Below are 11,040 nucleotides of genomic sequence, written 5' to 3'. Positions count from 1 at the left end.
TCCATGGCTTTGTCATCCTTCCTAAAATAAGGTGTCTAAAACTGGACACATTGGAGTCGGCTTTCCTCTACTCTATTCAGGGTGGAGCAGAAAGGGGTGGAGATCCATTACATCAGGTCTCCACCTCCATTGCGCTGCTCTGGGATTTCCTGGGACTTCCCCACAAACAGAAATTGGGCAGGGGCCTATAGTAGGAGCAGGGCTAGAGCAGCAGGGTGCATTCCTGGCTTTCTGCCTTATCTTCCTCAGGATCTGCTTGTTGGACGCCCCAACATTGGGCTACTTGTCAGAACCTGACATTATGGCCCGCTCATAGACCCCAGCGAAGAGTGGGTGCGGGGGAGTTGGAGCCAAACTGAAGAAATGAAGGCACATTTCAAGTTTTTGGATTTTCAATCATTTTTTTCTTCCATGAAAAGATTTGGCAATGTGGTATGTTTAATGCTGTGTTTAAATACCCTCCCATTTGGTGGGAATACAAAGAGATCTATATCGCACATTAACACATCCTGAAGACATCCCAAAGAGCTTTGATGACATCTTTTTGAAGTGCAGTTGCTGCTGTTAGTAGGTAAACCTAGCAGCCAATTAGTACAAAGGGAGATCCCACAACAGAAAATTAGATAAATGTCCAGTCAATCACAGCATTTAACCACCAACTTCAACACCAGCAGCAACCTAGTTAGAAATGTCTTTAATTATGTGCCTAGTTAAAAAGGACAGCACAAAGTGTACATAATGAATATGGTGGCTGTACTGCAGAATGTCACCATTTTAAATAACCTCAGTGCAATGCATGTTCTCTGATTTGGGTATTGCTTTTAGCAAACCACAATGGCTGATATGGCCTCCTACCGACATTGCCTGCCCAGACATAAAGAACATAAAAATGCAACAGTGTATATAAATGCAATGATGCTGCTATATAATTACAGAGAGTGAACGGCATACAAAACATGCATACTGAGTGCTGCATTAGTCTTATCAATTTGATACATTTAAGATACATTACAAAGGTACATACAGTAAAATAAAACTGGTTATGGATCAACACATCCAGTGGGTAAAGGTCAACACATCCAGTGGGTAAAGGTCAACACATCTAGTGGGTAAAGGTCAACACATCCAGTGGGTAAAGGTCAACACATCTGATAGGTGAAGGTCAACACATCCAGTGGGTAAAGGTCAACATATCGGATAGGTAAAGGTCAACACATCCAATGGGTAAAGGTCAACATATCTGATAGGTAAAGGTCAACACATCCAGTGGGTAACGGTCAACACATCCAGTGGGTAAAGGTCGACATATCTGATAGGTAAAGGTCAACACATCCAGTGGGTAAAGGTCAACATATCTGATAGGTAAAGGTCAACACATCCAGTGGGTAACGGTCAACACATCCAGTGGGTAAAGGTCGACATATCTGATAGGTAAAGGTCAACACATCCAGTGGGTAAAAGTCAGCACATCCAGTGGGTAAAGGTCAACACATCTGATAGGTGAAGGTCAACACATCCAGTGGGTAAAGGTCAACACATCCAGTGGGTAAAGGTCAACACATCTGATAGGTGAAGGTCAACACATCCAGTGGGTAAAGGTCAACATATCGGATAGGTAAAGGTCAACACATCCAGTGGGTAAAGGTCAACATGTCCAATGGGTAAAGGTCAACACATCCAGTGGGTAAAGGTCAACACATCCAGTGGGTAAAGGTCAACATATTGGATAGGTAAAGGTCAACACATCCAGTGGGTAAAGGTCAACACATCCAGTGGGTAAAGGTCAACATGTCCAATGGGTAAAGGTCAACACATCCAGTGGGTAAAGGTCAACACATCTAGTGGGTAAAGGTCAACATGTCCAATGGGTAAAGGTCAACACGTCCAGTGGGTAAAGGTCAACATGTCCAATGGGTAAAGGTCAACATGTCCAGTGGGTAAAGGTCAACACGTCCAGTGGGTAAAGGTCAACACATCTGATGGGTAAAGGTCAACACATCCAGTGGATATAGATCAGCACAGGGTGTGCTAAGGGAATATCAGGAGCTAGGAGCTAAATTATAGAAGGTGGTAATTACTACCTGAGCCACATGCTAATTAACAGAGGGATAAGCAGATCAGGAAACTAAATGCATGGCTGAAAGACTGGTGTGGGAAAGAGGGCTTCCATTTCATGGGACATGGACACCAGTGCTGGGACAGGAAGGAGCTGTGCCACGGGGACGGGCTGCACCTGAAACAGGCTGGGACCAAGGTCCTAGCGAGAAGGATAAATTGCCTGTAGCAAGGACTTTAAACCAATAAAGGGTGGGGGAGGGTGGAGGTTCAGGTAGAAGTAACAGTAACCTAAAGATAACAAAAAGAAGGAATGCGAGCAAAGTTCGGGGTACAAAAAGTGATAAAGATAATATGAATACTCTGGGTACAGCAACGGTTATAGAATGGAATAATAAAATATCTGTTAAAAATAAAGCAGGAGTGTTGAAAAATAAAAACATATTAAATTGCCAGTGATAATGTACAGAGCATCAGCAACAAAAGGTGTGATAGGTCAAAAAGTGTGAGAAACACACCATCAGTGTATATGGGCAGGGTGGGACCAGTTACCCAAAAAGAGCTCAGTTCACGAATATACATAACAGAAGAAATAAAACAAACAAAATCATGAAGGGTTTTGATAGAGATAGAAGCACAAATTCAGCTTAAATAGTATGATGTGGTGGCTATTACAGAGACCTGGCTACAAGCTGCACATGATTGGGAGCTAAATATTCCAGGCTATAGGATTGTTAGTAAAGATAGGGAAATTGGGAAAGAAAGAGGAGTAACAATATTAATAAAAGACACAATCACAGCAGTAGAAAAAAGGGTGACCAGGAAGTGGAAACACTTTGGGTAAAATTATGGAACAGCAAAGGATGCAAGACTCTTGTAAGAGTTGTCTACAGACCTCCTGATAGTAGTGATGTAGCGAGGCGGTGGGGTGTATAAATACAGAGATCAGGGAAGCATATAGCAAAAACAATGTGGTTATAATGGGAGATTTTAATTTTCACATGATCTGGGAGAGGCCGAACAGCTCAAGTAGTAAAGGCAGTGAATTTCTAGAGTGTATTCGGGACAGTTGTCTGGACCATTGGGCGCTAAATTGGGCTGTGTAGCGCCCATTGTTTCGGTGCCATGCGGCCTCCCTGACATCCAAGATGGCATCTTGGATGCGCATGCATGTTTGCAGCGTGTCATGCGCCGGACGCCATCATGGTATAGGAGTTAGCACTGGCGCAGGTAATGAATGCTGGAATCATGTAAAGTAGGGAGAAAATGGCTTCAATCAGTGTGAGTTAGGTCACAGGTCCACCACGATCTCATTGAATGGTAGAACAGGCTCGAGGGGCTAAAGGCCACGGCCACTTGGTGCCTCCTGATATGCGCCACCTTCTCCTGCAAGAATGCGGGACGTGTGTCTGGGTGATGTGTCTGTCATGGTTGAATAGCTGCCAGTGTGTGTGGCCTGTGACTTGTGGGTGGGTGGCTTGAAACAGTGGTAATATGTAAGGGCGGGAGGAAGCATCTGGTTGGAAGAGTTGAGTACTGATGGAAAGAGTTTGTTGGTATGTGGGTGATGGGGGTGTAGTGTGTGGTGCAGTTGGCAGGAGATGCCACTTGACAGTTGACCTCACTCACCGTGACCAATCATGTCAAAGCATTGAACTTCTTCCTGCACTGCATCCATGTTCATGATGCTGTGCGCCTGGCATTGACTTCGTCCTCTACTGCCTCCCGGGTATATGTCTGGAGGGCCTCTTGCCCCCCCTCCCCCCGCGGATATAGGATGTCCCTCCTCTGTCCACCTCTTGCAACCAGGGTCTCTAGTATATCAGCAGAGAACCTTGGTGCATGCACTCTCGCAGGTCAATCTGTTCGGCAGATTGGTGAGGTCTGGCATGCAGAATGGAGGATGTGGGATTTAGTAGTGCGCAACCTTTATTCAATGTTTTAACATAACTCATCAGTGTGTAAATCTAAGAATGGGTTCTGCATCTGTGTTTTACGTGTGCGATGTCTGATCTCCGTTCAGACTCCGTGCAGACAGTAGACTGTTGTTTTCAGCAAATAACAGGTACCAGCTACCTTTAAGAGATTTCTAAGAAACATCCTCCCTTTAAGAGATTGAGCTCCCTCCTGGTGGTGGAAAGTGTGAATTGCACTGATTCCATGTGCAAGGCCTGGGATGGAACGCTGATTGCAGGTAAGTCCTGGGATGGGCTGAAACTTGTGTCCTGCCTGTGCCGGGGTCATTGGGCGTGGGGTAATTGCACATCACGCTACCTACGCCCCAAAACGGCCCTTATCCAATTTTTTTTTTCACTCGACAAGGGAACAGGCCATACTACATTTAGTGATGAGTAATGAGCCTGAATTAGGCTGTAATCTGACTATAAGGGAACATCTTGTGAATAATGACAAGAATATGATCAAATTTGATATTAGATTTGAGAGGGAGAAGGGAGAGTCACACAAGGTTTTAAATTTAAGTAAGGCAAACTTCGAAGGGATGAGAAATAAATTGACCGCAGTAAACTGGGCTGAAATGTTAATGGTTAAACCTACAGATAAACAGTGGGAAGTATTCAAAGAACAATTTGGTACAATATAAAATCAGTATGTGCCCCTAAAAGCCAAAAGCTCCACTTGTGAAGTTAAGCAATCATGGTCAACTAACAAAGTAAGATATAGTATCAAGCTAAAAAAGTTTACACAAATGCAAAGAAAAGTGGAAATCCAGCGGACTGGAAGAACTACAAAAAGGAATATGAAAAAAGAGATATCAATGCAAACAGTAAAGGGTAAAGGCCAACCATCCAGTGGGTAAAGGTCAACACATCCAGTGGGTAAAGGTCAACCTCTCCAGTGGGTAAAGGTCAACCCATCCAGTGGATAAAGGTCAACACATCCAGTGGGTAAAGGTCAACCTCTCCAGTGGGTAGAGGTCAACACATCCAGTGGGTAAAGGTCAACACATCCAGTGGGTAAAGGTCAACACATCCAGTGTTGAAAGGTCAACACATCCAGTGGATGAATATCTGTAAAAATCAGTTTCTACTTTTAGTTAAATTTTGCATGAAGGATGTTTGCTGGGCAATGAAGCATTTTGCATTCCAGGCACCCAGTGTCAGCATCAAGCAATGCCAGGTGAGGTAACACAGAGTGAAGCTTCCTTGTTACATTTTCCATTTCCCACCCTGTGGTGTCTCTAAGTGAGATGACCAATTCCTTCCAAATTAGGGTAAGTTTTGTGTGATAAGCCAATGCCCAACATCATCTCCATGTGTCAACCTTATACTTTAGCATGCAAGGGCAGACAAGTTATATCAAAGTTTCTTAATATCAGTTGCAAATGTTGTATTGGCATATAAATTACAACCAGAAGATCTGAGCTAATGTTAAAGAAAATTAAAATGCAATAGCCTGGTGCAAAACCTACATCTAAAATGTCTTATATATATATTAAATTTACAAAATACAGCTGCTGTTACAGTATTTATGAACTTGTGTATAAGGATTCATGGTGATGTAACACCTGCCTTAATTAGAGAGATTTAAACAATCTTATTTTCTGCATGAGGCTTCAAAACATGTTGAACTATTACAGATTTCCTTCCAAATAATCAGGAATTATCTTTACAAACATCTAGATGTTCATATTTTAATAGAAAGATCTGTTTAAATGTGCAGCATTTTGATTATGTTGGCCTACTTTGGGTAAATCAAGAACCTCATATTCCCCATCCACAGGGAATAATTAGGGCACAATTTCATCCTGATATTAAAAAAAATTAGGGAATATTTCCCGGTTGCCTTTGCTGGAGGTGCAGAGCACTGCCGCAGTTGGAAAGTCCAATGGAAATCCATCTGGTCAGATGTCCACCTACACTGCGTCACACATGAGCTTCTAGTCATATCATAAGGTGGACCTTGGGAACCCTAAGTGAGAGCAGGCACGATCTTCCCATCAGTGCGTTAATGTATTACAATAAGATGCTTAAGACCACACAGGAAATTTCCAGAGATTCTCACCAGGGAAGTGTATGTCTTGACAGACACAACAACTTGCATTTATATAGCGCCTTTAACGTAGTAAAACATCCCAAGGTGCTTCACAGGAGTGTCATCAAACAAAATGTGACACCGAGCCACATAAGGAGATATTAGGACAGGCTTGGTCAAAGAGGTAGATTTTAAGAAGCATCTTAAAGGAGGTGAGAGAGGTAGAGAGGTTTAGGGAGTGAATTCCAGAGCATAGGGCCCAGGCAGCTGAAGGCAGGGCCGCCAATGGTGGAGCGATTAAAATCAGCAATGCGCAAGAGGCCAGAATTGGAGGAGCGCAGAGATCTCGGAGGTTTGTAGGGCTGGAGGAGGTAGGGAGGGGTGAGGCTATGGAGGGATTTGAACACAAAGATGAGAATTTTAATCGAGGTGTTGCTGGACCGCGAGCCAGTGTAGGTCAGCGTGGACAGGGGTGATGGGTGAATGGGATTTGGTGCGAGTTAGGATACGGGCAGCAGAGTTTTTTATAAGCTGAAGATACTTTCTGGGCTGGCATCTAGTCAGTATTGATAGGGGAACCTGCTACCTTTTGAAAAGAATATCTGAAAGTGGAATTTCTCTTACAATTTCTGCCAGGTGTTATTTTCAGTTCTACTTTTTACCTGTTTTCGTTTGTGGGTTTTTGACCCACACTTTCAGCTGGTACAATTATAATTTGAAAATGGCCATTGCATGAGGATTGCTCTATTTCTGTACTATTTGGAGGAAGAGGATGAAAAAAGAATGCAAACCAGGCCCAAATGCACCAGAGGGGGACTGCCTGGACCCTCCCTTATCTACAAGAGACATGCATGGCTTGGAGTGTCTGAGGATAGCTGCTTCACTTCACTCCAGAGGGAGTGACAAAGTTCTTTGGTGTATATCTGCAGCAGGACTCCTAAATCTTAAGCATCAAAGGGAAGTGTTACCTACAAAGTGCCATTGTGAATAATAAATCAACCTTTTTGTCTGTACTACAACTTCCCCTTGAAGAGCTCTCCTGTGGGGGCCTGGAATTCACTGCCTGAAAGAGTGGTAGAGGCAGAAACCCTCAACTCATTTAAAAAGTACTTGGATGTGCACTTGAAGTGCCGTAACCTACAGGGCTACAGACCAAGTGCTGGAAAGTGGGATTAAGCTGGATAGCTCTTTTTCGGCTGGCACAGACACAATGGGCCGAATGGCCTTCTTCAGTGCCATAAAGTTCTATGATTCTATGATTCCTGCATCCTTAGCCAAGTCTGCTGCATGCCAGGCTCCCCTGTAGCCTGGTCAAAATAGGGGATGGAGCTTATATTGGAAAACTGGGTATTGCCTGCTCCCCACTCCGGGCATGAATGAATCCGGGCATGGGGCAGCTCAAGCCCATTTTTGCTGGGATTGGAAAATTGGACCCTTTAGCCTGAACTTTTCAAGTAAACATTGGTGGTGGGTAAGGTTCCTGGCACGTTATCCCTATGGTTTGAAATTTAGTCTGTTTATGGGCTGGTGGTGCGGGTTCCAACTACTGATGCACTGCTCGCTACCATTGTTGATGAGGCAGCCACACAAGAGGTTAATGGTTGTGATGTCACTACTGTAGGTTTATAAAGGAACACAATGTGTCGGTGATTTCTGGGGAATTATACAGCCAATAGAAAGGAGACTTTGATTCAATCAGTCGCTGCTAGATTCAAACCCAAACCCTACACTTGGAAAGTCAGGATGTTGGTCAACTGTGCTATATATCACACTGTCTTAACTCTTTCACCAGCAAAGCATGGGCTAAGAATTTTCTTGTAAGTAGGTTCATGATTTTTTTTGGTATTTAAGTGAAATATGACGACAGTCTAAATAATGGAATTTAGGGTGTCCCTAGGTATACTGAAAGGAACAAATAATAACAGATTTATGGCACTAATACTGTATATGCAATGAGCAGAGCAATTTTTACCACCCATATCATCTAAGGGTGTCTAACGAATAACTAAACCTAGTTACTGTGATACGATACTTGTGATTGATACTTAACTCTTACACAGGAGAATTTTTATTGACGTTTACCAGCTTCCAGTGTTGTTCATTCACAGAACTTTACTGGCTACACGTAAATCACATACCTCCTACCCTCCTCCCGAAACGTTCAGCTCCAACGTTACAGGCTAGCCAGTCTAACGTCGGTGGTGGGGAAACTTTTAGAGACAATAATCCGGGACAAAATTAATTGGCACTTGAAAAACTATGGGCTAATAAATGAAAGTCAGCACGGATTTGTTAAAGGAAAATCGTGTTTGACTAACTTGATTGAGTTATTTGATGAAGTAATGGAGAGGGTTGATGAGGATAGTGTGGTTGATGTTGTGCATATGGACTTTCGAAGGGCATTTGATAAAGTACCACATAATAGACTTGTTAGCAAAATTAAAGCCCATGGGATTAAAGGGACAGTGGCAGCGTTGATACAAAATTGGCTAAGGGACAGAAAGCAGAGAGTAGTGGTGAACGGTTATTTTTCAGACTGGAGGGAAGTATATAGTGGTGTTCCCCAGGGGTCAGTATTAGGACCACTGCTCTTTTTGACATATATTAATGACCTGGACTTGGGTATAGAGGGTATAATTTCACAGTTTGCTGATGATATGAAACTCGGGAATGTAATAAACAATGTGGAGGATAGTAACAGAATTGAGGAGGACACAGACAGACTGGTGAAATGGGCAGATGAAATTTAAGCAGAGAAGTGTGAAATGATGCATTTTGGTAGGGAGAATGAGGGGAGGCAATATAAACTAAATGGTACAATTTTGAAGGGGGTGCAGGAATAGAGAGATCTGGGGGTGTATGTACACAAATCTTTGAAGGTGGCAGGACAAGTTCAGAAGGCTGTTAAAAAGCATATAGGATCCTGGGCTTTATTAATAGAGGCAAGGAGTACAAAAGCAAGGAAGTTATGCTAAACCTTTATAAAACACTGGTTAGACCTCAGCTGGAGTATTGTGTTCAATTCTGGGCACTTTAGGAAGGATGTCAAGGCCTTAGAGAGGGTGCAGAGGAGATTTCCTAGAATGGTGCCAGGGATAAGGGACCAGTTATGTGGAGAGACTGGAGAAGCTGGAGTTGTCATCCTTAGAACAGAGAAGGTTAAGGGGAGATTTGATAGAGGTGTTCAAAATCATGAACGGTTTTGATAGAGTAAATAAGGAGAAACTGTTTCTAGTGGCAGACGGGTCAGTAACTAGAGGACACAGATTTAAGGTGATCGGCAAAAGAGCCAGAGGTGAGATGAGGAAACATTTTTTTACGCATTGACGTGTTGCCTGCACTGTCTGAAAGGGTGGTGGAAGCAGATTCAATAATAACTTTCAAAAGGGAATTGGATAAATACTTGAAGGGAAAAATTTATAGGGCTATGTGGAACGAGCAGGAGAGTGGGACTAATTGGATAGCTCTTTCAAAGAGCCAGCACAGGCATGATGGGTTGAATGGCCTCCTTCTGTGCTGTAACATACTATGCTACACGTAGGTCAAATCATTCTGGAACAGCTTTCTTCAGATCCGCTGTACAGCGGAGTTTATGCGAACAAACTGAATGGCAAATCAGGAAATGCAGGTCAATCAGCGTCTGTGGAGAGAACAGATGACTTCATGAGTCACTTTTGTTTGACGAAAGGTCAACACCTGAAATCTTAAAGCTCTGATTTCTCCATGGATGGGATCTGATCTACCGAGTGTTGCCTGCATTTTCTGCTTTTGTTGCAGATTTCCAGCATCTGCTGTGTTTTGGCTTTTTGCTTCAACGAGAAACCAATTCACTTTCTTGTAGGAGGTCCTGTGGTCTCAAGGCAGTGTAGGCCAATGAATGCTGCACCTTTAATGATCTGATAACCACGCTTCCAATAGTTTATCCAGCCTCCCTCCCCACCACTGTCTGTCCCTACTTCCGCTTCTGTTCCTGGCCAGCCAGCAGTGCGGAGAGTGGATGATGTAGGTGTCCCTCCCTCTTGATCTTTATGTTTGGAAGGAATGCTTCGAATCCTGACCCAGACTCCAGTGCTGTGGAAGTATCTGGAAAAAAAGTCATTGAGTAAGTTCTGAGACAAAGCTTATCATTTACTTGTTAACAGGCCTGCTGCATGTTTCCAACATTTCTTGTTTCTATTTCAGATTACCCATCTGACATCCTATGGGTTTCCTGTGGGTTTTTTCCCTGCTTGGTATTCATTCCCGGATTGTGAGTTTAGCAAAAGGACCTTTCCCAAGCTGAACAAAAAACAGCCTATTTCCACTCAGCCCCTCGAGCCTGTTCCACCATTCAATGAACTCATGGCTGATCTGTACCTTAACCCCATTTACCGACCTTTGACCCATATCCCTTGATATCCTTACCTAACAAAAATTTATTGATCTCAGTCCTGAAAGCTTCAATTGACCTCCAGCATCCACAGCCTTTAGGGGAGAGAATTCCAGATTTCCACTACCCTTTGTGTGATGAAGTGCTTCCTAAAAGACTTGGCTGTAATTTTTAGATTATATAGATTCTCAGAGATATACAAGGACAATCTGGGCTCTCTCAGCCACTAATTTACTCTTTATTCCTCCCTCCCTAAGGAATGAATTATAGGCACTAATCTGAGTCCTGCCACCATCTGGCACATTACATAGAAACATGGAAATAGGAGCAGGAGTAGGCCATTCGGCCCTTCGAGCCTGCTCCACCATTCAATATGATCATGGCTGATCCTCTATCTCAATACCATATTCCCGCTCTCTCCCCATACCCCTCAATGCCTTTTCTGTCTAGAAATCTATTTAGCTCCTTCTTAAATATATTCGTAAACAATTTTACAACACCAAGTTATAGTCCAGCAATTTTATTTTAAATTCACAAGCTTTCGGAGATTTTCTCCTTCCTCAGGCAAATGTTTCAAGATCTCCTTGAAGCCTACGCATTTATACATATTGAACAATAAAACA

At 43.1% G+C, this 11,040-nt stretch overlaps 1 protein-coding gene across 4 annotated transcripts in view; it reads right to left on the bottom strand.

Annotated features, from left to right (window-relative positions):
- Positions 1 to 679: 679 nt before the first annotated feature.
- Positions 680 to 11,040, bottom strand: part of LOC137344771 (collagen alpha-1(XXVI) chain) — a 579,410-nt gene continuing 569,049 nt past the window's right edge. For all 4 annotated transcript variants that reach the window (XM_068007902.1, XM_068007904.1, XM_068007903.1 and 1 more), the window contains one exon: positions 680 to 10,131. In XM_068007902.1, the coding sequence (XP_067864003.1) occupies positions 10,001 to 10,131 (131 nt within the window). In that variant the 3' untranslated portion in view covers positions 680 to 10,000. The remainder of the gene's footprint in view (positions 10,132 to 11,040) is intronic.

The sequence above is a fragment of the Heptranchias perlo genome, chromosome 28 (assembly GCF_035084215.1).
Source record: "Heptranchias perlo isolate sHepPer1 chromosome 28, sHepPer1.hap1, whole genome shotgun sequence".
NCBI classification, from domain to species: domain Eukaryota; kingdom Metazoa; phylum Chordata; class Chondrichthyes; order Hexanchiformes; family Hexanchidae; genus Heptranchias; species Heptranchias perlo.
This window is presented reverse-complemented; position numbering and strand designations above follow the sequence as displayed.